The 18,098-nt window shown below is 39.0% G+C and overlaps 1 protein-coding gene across 1 annotated transcript in view; it reads left to right on the forward strand.

Annotated features, from left to right (window-relative positions):
- Positions 1–18,098, forward strand: part of PTPN3 (protein tyrosine phosphatase non-receptor type 3) — a 651,525-nt gene that overhangs the window by 520,188 nt on the left and 113,239 nt on the right. The window contains exons 21-23 of the mRNA XM_053714599.1: positions 28–188; positions 7,757–7,847; positions 9,171–9,238. Coding sequence (XP_053570574.1) covers positions 28–188; positions 7,757–7,847; positions 9,171–9,238 — 320 coding nt within the window. The remainder of the gene's footprint in view (positions 1–27; positions 189–7,756; positions 7,848–9,170; positions 9,239–18,098) is intronic.

The raw sequence follows: 18,098 nt of genomic DNA on the forward strand, positions 1-18,098 counted from the left end.
AACCAGTGTTACCATATTTGTCTCTAGTTGAGAAGCCTCTTTTACAAAGATCAGAAGATGAGACAGATTTCCAACTTTTCCCTGCTTCTATACTTCCAACCTGCTCGGAATACGGTGACACGTTGCAAGGTTCAATGGAGCAGCTTGCAAAAGGCCTGGAAACAGGGGTTGTCCTCATTCAGTTTGAGGTAAATTTTAAAACTATGTTCTTTTCCTAATTAACATTTAGCTTGGTTGGGCCTTACCACATCAAAGGCAGAGTGTAATGTAAAGAATGTGGGAATAGACAATATTTTATAAAGTTGCTGGTTTAAATTTATTTTATATGTGTTTAAAAAATTCATAGTTCCAACTGGATAACCAAAACGGTGTTTTAGGCCATCTTTTCCTATAATCTTAGTAAAATCAGTTCCTGGTGCTGGCACAAAATGGTGATGTTCTGTATGTAAACAATAAAGAAATAAGAGTTTGGCACAATGACAATAATAACTGTGATACAGAACAAAACTAATGTCCTGGCACTACCAATTCACATAATTATATTACAAAAAAAGAAAATAAAGGAAATGGAGTTGTATTCATATATGTATAAAATATATATAGCGCTGCGGAATCTGTTGGCGCTCTACAAATAACCAATAATAATAATAATAAAATGTACAGTCTGGGGAAACTGAGCTCTACAAAGCACAAACCCCACTCATAGACTCTATCTATGTATTTGAGAACTAACAGCCATAACCGCTCTTCACGACCTGCAGCATCCCTGGTTTAAATCTGAATACCTCTATGTTGTGTAGGGTTCTGTGGGTAAAATAATGTGTGCTAGGAGAACACTTTGCACTTAGGAATGTGTTTTAATGTAGATACACAGGTTGTTAGTTGCCATATTGGAGAGCCCTTGTTTCCTTCTGTATCAGTATGTTTTCATGATGTATGTATTATACACTTGCGTGGATCTGCAATATGGTTCCACTCTGCAAGCAATAAATTACAATTTGCCACGTTTTACCAGTTTAGATATATGGATTTGACTTGTATTTGTATGGGGTTTTTTTTAGTTTACAGTTGACAGTCATATCCAGTGTTCCCTCTAAGGCCAGTTTTGTGTGCGGCCCAGCAGTGAAACAGTTAATTAGGTAACCACACCCTGCAATTAGCAAACACTGCACAATGCAGATGGCAAGGTATGGTTCTCTTGTTAACTGTTTCACTGCTGGGCTGCACACAAAACTGCCCTTAGGGGGAACACTGGTCATATCCCCCCTCTCTTTTTCTTGTGCTTTTTTTTAGTTTTTTTTTATCTACAAATTATATGTTGATAAGCCTAGTATATCGTTTTGAACAGATTGATATGTTACTTATAATTACATGGCTGTTGCTTTCTATCATGTTTATGTTCTAATCCTGAAGAAAACTGCAGGCCAGTGGAAAATAGCACCGGAGTGTGCTGTTTGTTCTCTCCGGCAGTATTTAGAAGAAGAATCTGCCTGCGTTTTTTCTATGATCTTAGCAGACGTAACTAAGATCCACTGGCTGTTCTCGCACATTCTGAGGAGTGCGGTACTTTCAGAGAAGGGAATAGCATGCGGGGTCCCCCGCAAATGAGGTATGTGCAGTAAAATATTTTCTAGGAATGGAATTGACTATGAAAACACTGCTGTTACCCATATGACGTAAGTACAGCCTTTAATGCAGTAGTAGCGACTGGTATCAGGCTGATAAATGTATGCGCAGTTGAGTTATTTTCTAGGGACTAGAATTTAACTTTAAATACTGTTAGTACTGAAATAAATGTATGAGCCTTAACTGCAGTAGAAGCGACTGGTAGCAGGCTTAGTGATAACTTTGCATAATACTGGAAAGTTGTTTTTTAAAACGTTTACTGGCATGTTATTCGTTTTGTGAGGAACTTTGGTGATAAATCTTTTTGGGCATGATTTTTTTCCACATGGCTAATGTATTGCATAGACACCGTTATATCAGGTCTCCCACTGTTGTGATATGAGTGGGAGGGACCTTTTTTTAGCGCCTTGTTGCGCAGTTAAAATTCTAGCACAGTCTTCCTGCTTCTTCCTCTTTGATCCAGGACGTCTCCAGAGAGCTCAGGGGTCTTCAAAATTCATTTTTGAGGGAGGTAATCAGTCACAACAGACCTGTGACAGTGTGTTTAACTGTGAGAAAAGTGTTAAATCTTAAATTGATTATCCGTTTTGGGTATTGAGGGGTTAATCATCCTTTTGCTAATGGGTGCAATCCTCTGCTAATTCATACATTTACTGTTTAAAATTAGTTGCTATAACCGTATTAGTTTGTTGTTATTTCAACTGTGACAGTTTTTTTTGTGTTTTTAAAAGCGCTGCAGCGTTTTTTATATTGCTTGTAAACTTATTGAAAGAAATTTCCAAGCTTGATAGCTTCATTGCTAGTCTGTTTAAACATGTCTGACACAGATGAATCTGCTTGCTCATTATGTTTAAAGGCCAATGTGGAGCCCAATAGAAATATGTGTACCAATTGTATTGATGTTACTTTAAATAAAAGTCTGTCTTTACCGCTAAAGAGATTATCACCAGACAACGAGGGGGAAGTTATGCCGCCTAACTCTCCTCACGTGTCAGTACCTTTGCCTCCCGCTCAGGAGGTGCGTGAGATTGTGGCGCCAAGCACATCAAGGCACTTACAAATCACTTTACAAGATATGGCTAATGTTATGAAAGAAGTATTATCTAATTTGCCTGAGTTAAGAGGCAAGCGCGATAGCTCTGGGTTAAGGACAGAGCGCGCTGATGATATGAGGGCCATGTCTGACACTGCGTCACAATTTGCAGAACATGAGGACGGAGAGCTTCATTCTGTGGGTGACGGATCTGATCCAGGGAGACCGGATTCAGACATTTCAAATTTTAAATTTAAGCTTGAGAACCTCCGTGTATTACTAGGGGAGGTATTAGCGGCTCTGAATGATTGCGACACGGTTGCAATCCCAGAGAAATTATGTAGGCTGGATAAATACTATGCGGTACCGGTGTGTACTGACGTTTTTCCTATACCTAAAAGGCTTACAGAGATTATTAACAAGGAGTGGGATAAACCCGGTGTGCCTTTTTCCCCTCCTCCGATATTTAGAAAAATGTTCCCAATAGACGGCACCACACGAGACTTATGGCAGACGGTCCCTAAGGTGGAGGGAGCAGTTTCTACTTTAGCCAAGCGTACCACTATTCCGGTGGAGGATAGTTGTGCTTTCTCAGATCCAATGGATAAAAAATTAGAAGGTTACCTTAAGAAAATGTTTGTTCAACAAGGTTTTATATTACAGCCCCTTGCATGCACTGCGCCCGTCACTGCTGCAGCGGCTTTCTGGTTTGAGTCTCTGGAAGAGGCTATTCGCACAGCACCATTGGATGAGACTTTGAACAAGCTTAAAGCCCTTAAGCTAGCTAATGCATTTGTTTCGGATGCCGTTGTGCATTTAACCAAACTAACGGCTAAGAACTCCGGATTCGCCATTCAGGCGCGCAGAGCGTTATGGCTTAAATCCTGGTCAGCAGATGTAACCTCTAAATCTAAATTGCTTAATATTCCTTTCAAAGGGCAAACCTTATTCAGGCCCGGCTTGAAGGAGATTATTGCTGACATTACTGGAGGTAAGGGTCACACCATTCCTCAGGACAGGGCCAAATCAAAGGCCAAACAGTCTAGTTTTCGTGCCTTTCGTAATTTCAAGGCAGGAGCAGCATCAACTTCCTCCGCTCCAAAACAGGAAGGAACTGCTGCTCGTTACAGCCAGGGTTGGAAAAGCAACCAGTCCTGGAACAAGGGCAAGCAGGCCAGAAAGCCTACTTCTGCCCCTAAGACAGCATGAATAGAGGGCCCCCTATCCGGAAACTGATCTAGTGGGGGGCAGACTTTCTCTCTTCGCCCAGGCTTGGGCAAGAGATGTCCAGGATCCCTGGGCGTTGGAGATTATATCTCAGGGATACCTTCTGGACTTCAAAGCTTCTCCTCCACAAGGGAGATTTCATCTTTCAAGGTTATCAGCAAACCAAATAAAGAAAGAGGCTTTTCTTCACTGTGTACAAGACCTCCTAGTAATGGTCCACCCAGTTCCGCTGACGGAACAAGGGCAAGGATTTTACTCAAATCTGTTTGTGGTTCCCAAGAAAGAGGGAACCTTCAGACCAATCTTGGACCTAAAGATCTTAAACAAGTTCCTAAGAGTTCCATCATTCAAAATGGAGACTATTCGAACCATCCTACCCATGATCCAAGAGGGTCAGTATATGACCACAGTGGACTTAAAGGATGCCTACCTTCACATACCGATTCACAAAGATCATTATCGGTACCTAAGGTTTGCCTTTCTAGACAGGCATTACCAGTTTGTAGCTCTTCCCTTCGGGTTAGCTACGGCCCAGAGAATTTTTACAAAGGTTCTGGGCTCGCTTCTGGCGGTACTAAGACCGCGAGGCATAGAGGTGGCTCCGTACTTAGACGACATTCTGATACAAGCGTCAAGTTTTCAAAATGCAAAGTCTCATACAGAGATAGTTCTAGCATTTCTGAGGTCGCATGGGTGGAATGTGAACATGGAAAAGAGTTCTCTGTTACCACTCACAAGGGTTCCCTTTCTAGGGACTCTTATAGATTCTGTAGAGATGAAGATTTACCTGACGGAGTCCAGGTTATCAAAAATCCTAAATGCTTGCCGTGTCCTTCATTCCATTCCAAGCCCATCAGTAGCTCAGTGCATGGAAGTAATCGGCTTAATGGTCGCAGCAATGGACATAGTGCCATTTGCGCGCCTGCATCTCAGACCGCTGCAATTATGCATGCTGAGTCAGTGGAATGGGGATTATTCAGATCTGTCCCCTTTACTAAATCTGGACCAGGAGACCAGAGATTCTCTTCTCTGGTGGTTGTCTCGGATTCATCTGTCCAAGGGAATGACTTTTCGCAGACCAGATTGGACGATTGTAACAACAGATGCCAGCCTGCTAGGCTGGGGCGCAGTCTGGAATTCCCTGAAGGCTCAGGGATCATGGACTCAGGAGGAGAAACTCCTTCCAATAAACATTCTGGAATTAAGAGCGATATTCAATGCTCTTCTAGCTTGGCCTCAGTTAGCAACACTGAGGTTCATCAGATTTCAGTCGGACAACATCACGACTGTGGCTTACATCAATCATCAAGGGGGAACCAGGAGTTCCCTAGCGATGTTAGAAGTCTCAAAGATAATTCGCTGGGCAGAGTCTCACTCTTGCCATCTGTCAGCGATCTACATCCCAGGCGTGGAGAACTGGGAGGTGGACTTTCTAAGCTGCCAGACCTTTCACCCGGGGGAGTGGGAACTTCACCCGGAGGTATTTGCTCAACTGATTCTTCGTTGGGGCGAACCGGAACTGGATCTCATGGCTTCCTTGTTACGGATCCAGGTCCAGGGACCCGGGAGCGGTGCTGGTAGATGCACTAGCAGCCCCTTGGATTTTCAACATGGCTTATGTGTTCCCACCGTTTCCGTTGCTGCCTCGTCTGATTGCCAGGATCAAGCAGGAGAGAGCATCAGTGATTCTGATAGCGCCTGCGTGGCCACGCAGGACCTGGTATGCAGACCTAGTGGACATGTCGTCCTGTCCACCATGGTCTCTGCCTCTGAGGCAGGACCTTCTACTTCAGGGTCCTTTCAACCATCCAAGCCTAATTTCTCTGAGGCTGACTGCATGGAGATTGAACGCTTGATTCTCTCAAAGCGTGGTTTCTCGGAGTCGGTTATTGATACATTGATACAGGCTCGGAAACCGGTTACCAGAAAAATTTACCATAAGATATGGCGTAAATATTTACATTGGTGTGAATCCAAGAGTTACTCATGGAGTAAGGTTAGGATTCCTAGGATATTGTCTTTTCTACAAGAGGGTTTAGAAAAGGGTTTATCCGCTAGTTCGTTAAAGGGACAGATTTCTGCTCTGTCTATTCTTTTACACAAACGTCTGGCAGAGAATCCAGACGTTCAGGCTTTTTGTCAGGCTTTGGCTAGGATTAAGCCTGTGTTTAAAACTGTTGCTCCTCCGTGGAGCTTAAACTTGGTTCTTAAAGTTCTTCAGGGTGATCCGTTTGAACCCCTTCATTCCATTGATATTAAGCTTTTATCTTGGAAAGTTCTGTTTTTGATGGCTATTTCCTCAGCTCGAAGAGTCTCTGAGTTATCTGCCTTACATTGCGATTCTCCTTATCTGATTTTTCATTCAGACAAGGTAGTTTTGCGTACTAAACCTGGATTTTTACCTAAGGTTGTTTCTAATAGGAATATCAATCAGGAGATTGTTGTTCCATCATTATGTCCTAACCCTTCTTCAAAGAAGGAACGTCTTTTGCATAATCTGGACGTAGTCCGTGCCCTGAAGTTCTACTTACAGGCAACTAAGGATTTTCAGCAAACTTCTTCTCTGTTTGTCGTTTATTCTGGACAGAGGAGAGGTCAAAAGGCTTCGGCCGCCTCTCTCTCTTTTTGGCTTCGTAGCATAATACGTTTAGCCTATGAGACTGCTGGACAGCAGCCCCCTGAAAGAATTACAGCTCATTCTACTAGAGCTGTGGCTTCCACCTGGGCCTTTAAGAATGAGGCCTCTGTTGAACAGATTTGCAAGGCTGCAACTTGGTCTTCACTTCATACCTTTTCAAAATTTTACAAATTTGACACTTTTGCTTCTTCGGAGGCTGTTTTTGGGAGAAAGGTTCTACAGGCAGTGGTTCCTTCTGTTTAATGTTCCTGCCTTGTCCCTCCCATCATCCGTGTACTTTAGCTTTGGTATTGGTATCCCATAAGTAATGGATGACCCGTGGACTGAACACACTTAACAAGAGAAAACATAATTTATGCTTACCTGATAAATTTATTTCTCTTGTAGTGTGTTCAGTCCACGGCCCGCCCTGTCTTTTTTTTGAGGCAGTTCTAAATTTTAATTAAATCTCCAGTCACCATTGCACCCTATAGTTTCTCCTTTCTCGTCTTGTTTCGGTCGAATGACTGGATATGACATGTGAGGGGTGGAGCTATATAGCAGCTCTGCTTGGGTGATCCTCTTGCAACTTCCTGTTGGGAAGGAGAATATATCCCATAAGTAATGGATGACCCGTGGACTGAACACACTACAAGAGAAATAAATTTATCAGGTAAGCATAAATTATGTTTTTTCTCCATGGTGAAGAGAACACATTAGAAATACACATTTATTAGAGCTGCACTTATTTGACTCCTTAGAGACTCTGTTCTATCACTGACAATAATGAAATTAGCCCAGTGTAGCAAGACTACTAGAATTAACCAAACTTTTTCTCATTTGACTGAGAACTATTGAATTTCCCTATTTTCCTTTTTTTTCAAAAATATATTTATACAATAAATTAACCATTTAGCTGTAACACAACTGACTGCATTAATATTATGTTCTGCTGAAACACTAAATATTTGAAAGTGTTGTCAAGTACGGAAAATTGTTTTCTTTCAGTATAATCAGAAAAGACTATCAATAAAAAATGTTGTTAGTTTTATTAAAATTTCTTAATTATAGCAAAGTTTAAATGGTTTCATAACAAAAACTAATATCAGATAAATGACAAATGGTGGCTAATTCTATAATGCATATTTAAAGTAAAGCAAAAGTCTAAATTCTTACTATCATATGTTTAAAACATTATTCTTTATTAATATGAAAGCCTTGTTTTTTTGGGGGTTTTTTTTGTATCTTTTCAGCAACTTTATCGAAAAAAACCTGGGCTTGCAATTACCTGCGCTAGGACTGGACAAAATATGGATAAAAACAGATACAAAGATGTTTTACCTTGTAAGTATCTTCTCTGTATTTTTATTTTATGTTATTTTTTTGCTGCACCAGTTTATCTTCTTGACATATTAAAGGTGGTTTAAAGAATAATAAGTGGCATGAAGCCCAACATTTTTCTTTCATGATTAAGGTAGAACATACAATGTTAAACAACTTTACAGTTTACTTCTATTATCAAATTTGCTTCATTCTCTTGGTATCATTTGTTGAAAGAGCAGCAATGCACTACTGGTTTCTAACTGAACAAATGGGTAAACCATTGACAATCGGTATATATATATGCAGCCACAAATCAGCATCAAGAACCTAGGTTCTTTGCTGCTCCTGAGCTTTCCTAGAAAAATCTTTCAGCAAAGGATAACAAGAGAAGCAAGCAAATTTAAATAATATAAGTAAATTGGAAAGTTGTTTAAAATTGTATGCTCTGTATAAATTATGACTTTACTGTCCCTTTAACATAAGCAGTTATCTCAGTCTCACATTTATTTTTATTCCAAGCTTGGGAATTGTAATGTAATTTAGGAAGGTATTTTTTTGTTATTATTTGTGTACATTTCTAAATTATTTCAACGTAAGTTTACCTAACACGTCTCTGATGAAGCGCATGTACGCATGCGCGAAAGGCATCAGTCAATAGGGAGCCAGCTTACTGTCGATTTAAGGCTCTGTTCCAATAAACTTATGGACTGACACTTCTGGGCTCATCGCTTTATTTCTTCCTCACTACAATTTTACTCTAGTTTGCAAAATATATGAACAATCTGCATGCTAATTTGCTGCAATGATGACCTACCTATCCAGTGCAAAATGTTAAAATTAGACCATTATTCACAACATAGAAAAATATTTATTTTCTAGAGTTTAAGAATTTATTTGTATCAGTGAATAACGGTAAAATATTTTTGGTAAAAAAAATTCTTACATTCTAGTAATATGATGAATAGTTTAAAATCTTTTAAATCCTTATTTTTTCTAGAATTATGGATTATTTAGAATTGTATATATGTGTAGATAGATGGATAGATATTGATTGAGATATATATATATATATATATATATATATATATATATATACACACAGAATGTCTTTGCTTTATACTCATTGGCTTCTTAACTGATTGTGGTGATTTTTCTGTATTCTTTCTATCTTCAAACCACACAGATGGCCCACTTTATATATTTACGGTAATTGTTTGTGTGCCTGTAATCATTGGTCTTAACATCTGTTTCCTTGCATTGATAGCCTAATATCTCATGCTTTTACTAACAAAAGCAAGTCAGTTCAGGGTTAATTTGAGACACTTCTGTGTTCTTTATATGCAGATGATGCTACGCGGGTGCCACTACTGCAAGGGAGTGAAGAAGACTATATCAATGCAAGCTATGTAAATGTAAGTGGCACTCATGTAATATGTTTCTTTTTGCCCTGATTTAAACCCTTTATGTGTAGCTACTGTGCAGATAAAAACTACTATGTGCCTATCAACTTATGTATTTTTTTTATTTTGGTGTTGTTGAAAGAATACAGAAAGCAACAATACAATAATAAAATGCAAATACCATTTAAATTCTTACATGCTAGAGCTTTAGGATACGCTTACCTAGTCTCCACCCCATAAACAGCTAATATATGTGCGTTTGTACTCAGTATGTCTATTGCTGTGTGTGCTTTGTCATTTTTAAGTACTGACTTTTTTTGTGGGGGGGGGGGGGGTTATGCAGAGCTAACAGATTTGCACAACGGGCAGTAAAATAGTACATAAGTTACAACAGCTATTTTATTTATACAGAGATGTTTTGCTAAAATAAAGTGGTAGGACATGATTCTGTTGTGTATACATTTAGAAACTGGCTATAAACAACAATACTTCATAACTTATAGTTACTAGGATTATTAATAAATCTTCTGCATTCATCTAAATGTTACAGAGCTTTTATAAGGCAGTGTCAGCTAAATGATGTAAGTTTTTTTTTTTTTGACAAATAACCTTTGTATTTATAAATTTCTATGGACTCCATTTATCAAACATTCAACCATCAATCAATGTTAGTATTGATGTGTTGATCTTGCGTCAGAATATGTGCAAAATTAGCAGTCAGTCAATCCCATAGAAATTGATGCCACGTATGATATTCCAAACTCGTTTTGGATGAACCAGAGGAAGATGTTTTGTGTATATGGCCTTGCAACAATAAACTTGCCTACTTTAAAAGTTCTCATTTATTGAACAAGTGTGTCTGGATTATTGATACATTTCAGGATATGAATGCCAAAGTAAACAATAGACTGATGGGGGGCAAAACATGTCTGGCAGATCAAACAGTAGGCAGATTACCATTGACTGGTATAAAAAGACTGCACCGGTCCTCTCCATCTGAGATTGTGTTGTTTGTGTTGCACCTTAACGACCATGAATGTTTTGATGGGTTTGTTTCTCTGCTATCATTATAATGAGATAGGAATGTTTTTTTTATTTGTATGTATATACTGTATATATATATATATATATATATATAATGTGTGTGTATAGAAATATATATGCGTCTATATAGATATAGATATATATACGTATATGTATATTGCTTTATAAACAGAACTTAAATGCATGAATGTATGATGGGTAATACTTTTATGATATAATTAAATAAATAAATATATATATATATATATATATATATATATATATATATATATAGTTTTTATAAATGCTTAAAAAGAGAGATATGGATAAAAGGGATTATCCTCCTTTAGCTCCAAAAGTAAGGGAATTCAGCACTCTTCAAATTTGAAACAATGGGCATTTATTTTGTATTTCACAGTTATCCACTTGATACAAAGAAACAACCGTGCATAGGTTGCTACAAACTCATCAACGCTTTTAAAGTAGCAAATTATTGCATACCCCAACTTAATGCTTATTTACAAAGCATAGCAAATTATAACATATTCAACCTGTTACTAAAGCACACAATACCATTTTACGTGTGAAGATGCAAATCAAACCTGGATACACGTTAGAAGTTACAAGCTTGAGTTTCAATTTTTCACATATTAAGATTTATGAGTGTTCATTTCCTTTAAAGATAGTCCCATTTAATAAGGAAAGAGGTGCACCTCATACTGTTGAAAACTCGCTTAGGGAACTTATGAAGCAAAGTCACTGTAAATGTCATGCCTGTTGACCGCGGTTTTCACCACACTCAAGGTCTATAGGCCTTTTCTTTTTAAATAACTTGCTTGACTTTTTCCATAGTCCTAAACAGTTCATACACAATGGAACATTCACATTTAGCAAGTCACTAGAGATTACACATACTACCTCCACCGGAAAGCCTCATATGTCCTGTATTTCTCTTGTACGGTGTATCCAGTCCACGGGTTCATCCTTTACTTGTGGGATATTCTCCTTCCTAACAGGAAGTGGCAAAGTGAGCACACAGCAGAGCTGTCCATATAGCTCCCCCTCTAGCTCCACCCCCCAGTCATTCTCTTTGCCGGCTCTAAGCAATAGGGTCCCTCTCGGAAGGGTAAAGTGAATGTGGTGTTAGATTTGTAGTTTTTTGTTCTACAAGCAAAAGTTTGTTATTTTAAATGGTACCGGTTTGTACTATTTACTCTCTAGCAGAAAAGAGATGAAGATTTCTGCAGGGAGGAAGATGATTTTAGCATGTTGTAACTAAAATCCACTGCTGTTCCCACAAAGGACTGAGAAGTACAAGAAAACTTCAGTTGGGGGGAACGGTTTGCAGGTTAGGCTGCAATAAGGTATGTTCAGTCATTTATTTCTAGACAAGACTGTGTTAATGCTAGAAAAGGACTGATAAGATCCCCATGAGGGAAGGGTAAGCTTTATTCAGAGACTAAGTATGGAATTGCAAGCTTACATAACAGGGCTAATTTATGCTGGTTGACACTATTTTATGGCAAACGGTGTTTACTGATAAATATAGTTTTTTGAGGCACTTTGAAGGTTCCTTTGGGTTTCTTTCAGGGGTTGTTACCCACATGGCTGTTGTTTTAACACTTAGGAGTGTTTCTTTAGGCCTCACAGCACCGGAGTAAGGTGGGAGGGGCCTAATTCCGCGCCTCAGTTGCGCAGTTAGATTGACTAGATCTTCAGGCTGTTTCACATGGAGGGTCCTGCTGCAGTTTGAGGGCCTATAAGAACCTTTTTTCCCCACAAATCTGGTTCCTAAGGGCAGGTAGGGCCACAGCAGAGCTGTGGCAAGGTGCTGAAGTCGTTTTTAACTGGTTGTTAGCTTGCTATTGATCCGGTTTGGGCATTAAAGGGGTTAATCGTTTTTCTTGCTAGTTGTGCAATCTTACCAATGCTTTAGGTACATACTGTGAAAATTTCGAAAAGTTTGCTGCATTTTTCACTGTTTTGGAAAATTGTGTGCCTTTTTTATCTCTTAAAGGCACAGTAAAATTTTTTTGCAAAGTGTGTTTTTACTTGATTAAAGTGATTTCTGAGCCTGTTTGTCTTACTGCTAGTCTGTTAAACATGTCTGACACTAAGGAAAAACATAATTTATGTAAGAACTTACCTGATAAATTAATTTCTTTCATATTAGCAAGAGTCCATGAGCTAGTGACGTATGGGATATACATTCCTACCAGGAGGGGCAAAGTTTCCCAAACCTCTAAATGCCTATAAATACACCCCTCACCACACCCACAAATCAGTTTAAGGCATAGCCAAGAAGTGGGGTGATAAGACAAAAAGTGCGAAAGCATGAAAAATAAGGAATTGGAATAATTGTGCTTTATACAAAAAAATCATAACCACCACAAAAAGGGAGGGCCTCATGGACTCTTGCTAATATGAAAGAAATGAATTTATCAGGTAAGTTCTTACATAAATTATGTTTTCTTTCACGTAATTAGCAAGAGTCCATGAGCTAGTGACGTATGGGATAATGAATACCCAAGATGTGGAACTTCCACTCAAGAGTCACTAGAGAGGGAGGGATAAAATAAAGACAGCCAATTCCGCTGAAAATAATCCACACCCAAAATAAAGTTTAAATCTTATAATGAAAGCTGAAATTATAAGCAGAAGAATCAAACTGAAACAGCTGCCTGAAGAACGTTTCTACCAAAAACTGCTTCAGAAGAAGAAAACACATCAAAATGGTAGAATTTAGTAAAAGTATGCAAAGAAGACCAAGTTGCTGCTTTGCAAATCTGATCAACTGAAGCTTCATTCCTAAACGCCCAGGAAGTAGCAACTGACCTAGTAGAATGAGCTGTAATCCTTTGAGGCGAAGTTTTACCCGACTCAACATAAGCATGATGAATTAAAGATTTCAACCAAGACGCCAAGGAAATGGCAGAGGCCTTCTGACCTCTCCTGGAACCGGAAAAGATAACAAAAAGACTAGAAGTCTTTCGGAAATTCTTAGTAGCTTCAACATAATATTTCAAAGCTCTAACTACATCCAAAGAATGCAATGATCTCTCCTTAGAATTCTTAGGATTAGGACATAATGAAGGAACCACAATTTCTCTACTAATGTTGTTAGAATTCACAACCTTAGGTAAAAATTTAAAAGAAGTTCGCAACACCGCCTTATCCTGATGAAAAATCAGAAAAGGAGAGTCACAAGAAAGAGCAGATAATTCAGAAACTCTTCTAGCAGAAGAGATGGCCAAAAGAAACAAAACTTTCCAAGAAAGTAATTTAATGTCCAGTGAATGCATAGGTTCAAATGGAGGAGCTTGAAGAGCCCCCAGAACCAAATTCAAACTCCAAGGAGGAGAAATTGACTTAATGACAGGTTTTATACGAACCAAAGCTTGTACAAAACAATGAATATCAGGAAGATTAGCAATCTTTCTGTGAAAAAGAACAGAAAGAGCAGAGATTTGTCCTTTCAATGAACTTGCAGACAAACCTTTATCCAAACCATCCTGAAGAAACTGTAAAATTCTCGGAATTCTAAAAGAATGCCAGGAAAAATGATGAGAAAGACACCAAGAAATGTAAATCTTCCAGACTCGATAATATATCTTCCTAGATACAGATTTACGAGCCTGTAACATAGTATTAATAACAGAGTCAGAGAAACCTCTTTGACTGAGAATCAAGCGTTCAATCTCCATACCTTCAAATTTAAGGATTTGAGATCCTGATGGAAAAAAGGACCTTGTGACAGAAGGTCTGGTCTTAATGGAAGAGTCCACGGTTGGCAAGTGGCCATCCGGACAAGATCCGCATACCAAAACCTGTGAGGCCATGCTGGAACCACCAGCAGAACAAACGAGCATTCCTTCAGAATCTTGGAAATTACTCTTGGAAGAAGAACTAGAGGCGGAAAGATATAGGCAGGATGATACTTCCAAGGAAGTGACAATGCATCCACTGCTTCCGCCTGAGGATCCCTGGATCTGGACAGATACCTGGGAAGCTTCTTGTTTAGATGAGAAGCCATCAAATCTATTTCTGGAAGTCCCCACATTTGAACAATCTGAAGAAATACCTCTGGGTGAAGAGACTATTCGCCCGGATGTAACGTTTGGCGACTGAGATAATCCGCTTCCCAATTGTCTATACCTGGGATATTAACCGCAGAAATTAGACAGGAGCTGGATTCCGCCCATACAAGTATTCGAGATACTTCTTTCATAGCCAGAGGACTGTGAGCCCCTCCTTGATGATTTATATATGCCACAGTTGTGACATTGTCCGTCTGAAAACAAATGAACGACTCTCTCTTTAGAAGAGGCCATGACTGAAGAGCTCTGAAAATTGCACGGAGTTCCAAAATATTGATTGGTAATCTCACCTCCTGAGATTCCCAAACCCCTTGTGCTGTCAGAGACCCCCAAACAGCTTCCCAACCTGTCAGACTTGCATCTGTTGAAATCACAGTCCAGGTTGGAAGAACAAAAGAAGCCCCCTGAACTAAACGATGGTGATCTGTCCACCACGTCAGAGAGTGTCGTACAATCGGTTTTAAAGATATCAATTGAGATATCTTTGTATAATCCCTGCACCACTGGTTCAGCATACAAAGCTGAAGAGGTCGCATGTGAAAACGAGCAAAGGGGATCGCGTCCGATGCAGCAGTCATAAGACCTAGAATTTCCATGCATAAGGCTACCGAAGGGAATGATTGAGACTGAAGGTTTCGACAAGCTGAAACCAATTTTAGACGTCTCTTGTCTGTCAGAGACAGAGTCATGGACACTGAATCTATCTGGAAACCTAAAAAGGTTACCCTTGTCTGAGGAATCAATGAACTTTTCGGTAAATTGATCCTCCAACCATGATCTCGAAGAAACAATACAAGTCGATTCGTATGAGATTCTGCTAAATGTGAAGACTGAGCAAGTACCAAGATATCGTCCAAATAAGGAAATACCACAATACCCTGTTCTCTGATTACAGACAGAAGGGCAACAAGAACCTTTGTAAAAATTCTTGGAGCTGTTGCTAGGCCAAACGGCAGAGCCACAAACTGGTAATGCTTGTCTAGGAAAGAGAATCTCAGAAACTGATAGTGATCTGGATGAATCGGAATATGCAGATATGCATCCTGTAAATCTATTGTGGACATATAATGCCCTTGCTGAACAAAACGCAGAATAGTCCTTATAGTTACCATTTTGAATGTTGGTATCCTTACATAATGATTCAATATTTTTAAATCCAGAACTGGTCTGAAGGAATTCTCCTTCTTTGGTACAATGAAGAGATTTGAGTAAAACCCCAGCCCCTGTTCCAGAACTGGGACTGGCATAATTACTCCAGCCAACTCTAGATCTGAAACACATTTCAGAAATGCTTGAGCTTTCGCTGGATTTACTTGGACACGGGAAAGAAAAAATCTTCTTGCAGGAGGCCTCATCTTGAAGCCAATTCTGTACCCTTCTGAAACAATGTTCTGAATCCAAAGATTGTGAATTGAATTGATCCAAATTTCTTTGAAAAAACGTAATCTGCCCCCTACCAGCTGGGCTGGAATGAGGGCCGCACCTTCATGTGGACTTGGGAGCTGGCTTTGGCTTTCTAAAAGGCTTGGATTTATTCCAGACTGGAGATGGTTTCCAAACTGATACCGCTCCTGTAGGGGAAGGATCAGGCTTTTGTTCCTTATTGTGACGAAAGGAACGAAAACGATTATTAGACCTAAATTTACCTTTAGATTTTTTATCCTGTGGTAAAAAGTTACTTTCCCTCCAGTAACAATTGAAGTAATAGAATACAACTGTGAACCAAATAATTTATTACCCTGGAAAGAAAGGGAAAGTAAAGTTGACTTAGAAGACATATCAGCATTCCCAGTTTTAAGCCATAAAGCTCTTCTAGCTAAAATAGCTAGAGACATATACCTGACATCAACCCTAATGATATCAAAGATGGCATCACAAATAAAATTATTAGCATGTTGAAGAAGATTAACAATGCTATGAGAATTATGATCTGTTACTTGTTGCGCTAAAGCTTCTAACCAAAAAGTTGAAGCTGCAGCAGCATCCGCTAAAGATATAGCAGGTCTAAGAAGATTACCTGAACATAAGTAAGCTTTTCTTAGAAAGGATTCAATTTTCCTATCTAAAGGATCCTTAAAGGAAGTACTATCTGCCGTAGGAATAGTAGTACGCTTAGCAAGAGTAGAGATAGCCCCATCAACCTTAGGGATTTTGTCCCAAAACTCTAATCTGTCAGATGGCACAGGATATAATTGCTTAAAACGTTTAGAAGGAGTAAATGAATTACCCAAATTATTCCATTCCCTGGAGATTACTTCAGAAATAGCATCAGGGACAGGAAAAACTTCTGGAATAACTACAGGAGATTTAAAAACCTTATTTAAACTTTTAGATTTAGTATCAAGAGGACCAGAATCCTCTATTTCTAATGCAATTAAGACTTCTTTAAGCAAAGAACGAATAAATTCCATTTTGAACAAATATGAAGATTTATCAGCATCAACCTCTGAAAAAGAATCCTCTGAACCAGAGGAATCATTATCAGAATCAGAATGATGATGTTCATTTAAAAATTCATCTGAAAAATGAGAAGTTTTAAAAGACCTTTTACGTTTACTAGAAGGAGGGATAACAGACATAGCCTTCTTAATGGATTTAGAAACAAAATCTCTTATGTTAACAGGAACACTCTGAGTATTAGATGTTGATGGAACAACAACAGGTAATGTAACATTACTAAAGGAAATATTATCTGCATTAACAAGTTTGTCATGACATTCATTACAAACAACAGCTGGAGGAACAGATACCATAAGTTTACAGCAAATACACTTAACTTTGGTAGATCCAGCATCAGGCAGCGATTTTCAAGAAGTATCTTCTGACTCAGGGTCAATCTGGGACATCTTGCAATATGTAATAGAAAAAACAACATATAAAGCAAAATTGGTCAAATTCCTTAAATGACAGTTTCAGGAATGGGAAAAAATGCCAGTGAACAAGCTTCTAGCAACCAGAAGCAATAAACAATGAGACTTAAAATAATGTGGAGACAATAATGACGCCCATATTTTTTAGCGCCAAAAAAGACGCCCACATTATTTGGCGCCTAAATGCTTTTGGCGCCAAAAATGACGCCACATCCGGTAACGCCGACACTTTTGGCGCAAAAAAAACGTCAAAAATGATGCAACTTCCGGTGACAAGTATGACGCCGGAAATAACAAAGAAAACTGGCTGTCTTAAATAAGGAATATTAGGAATATTGAACATCCTGAATCAAGGCAAATAAATGTTTAAATACAAATATTTAGAACTTTATATAAAAGTGCCCAACCATAGCTTAGAGTGTCACAAAAATAAGACTTACTTACCCCAGGACACTCATCTACATGTAGTAGAAAGCCAAACCAGTACTGAAACGAGAATCAGTAGAGGTAATGGTATATATGAGTATATCGTCGATCTGAAAAGGGAGGTAAGAGATGAATCTCTACGACCGATAACAGAGAACCTATGAAATAGACCCCGTAGAAGGAGATCATTGAATTCAAATAGGCAATACTCTCTTCACATCCCTCTGACATTCACTGCACGCTGAGAGGAAAACCGGGCTCCAACCTGCTGCGGAGCGCATATCAACGTAGAATCTAGCACAAACTTACTTCACCACCTCCACGGGAGGCAAAGTTTGTAAAACTGATTTGTGGGTGTGGTGAGGGGTGTATTTATAGGCATTTTGAGGTTTGGGAAACTTTGCCCCTCCTGGTAGGAATGTATATCCCATACGTCACTAGCTCATGGACTCTTGC

Source organism: Bombina bombina, chromosome 5 (genome assembly GCF_027579735.1).
Source record: "Bombina bombina isolate aBomBom1 chromosome 5, aBomBom1.pri, whole genome shotgun sequence".
Classification (NCBI taxonomy): domain Eukaryota; kingdom Metazoa; phylum Chordata; class Amphibia; order Anura; family Bombinatoridae; genus Bombina; species Bombina bombina.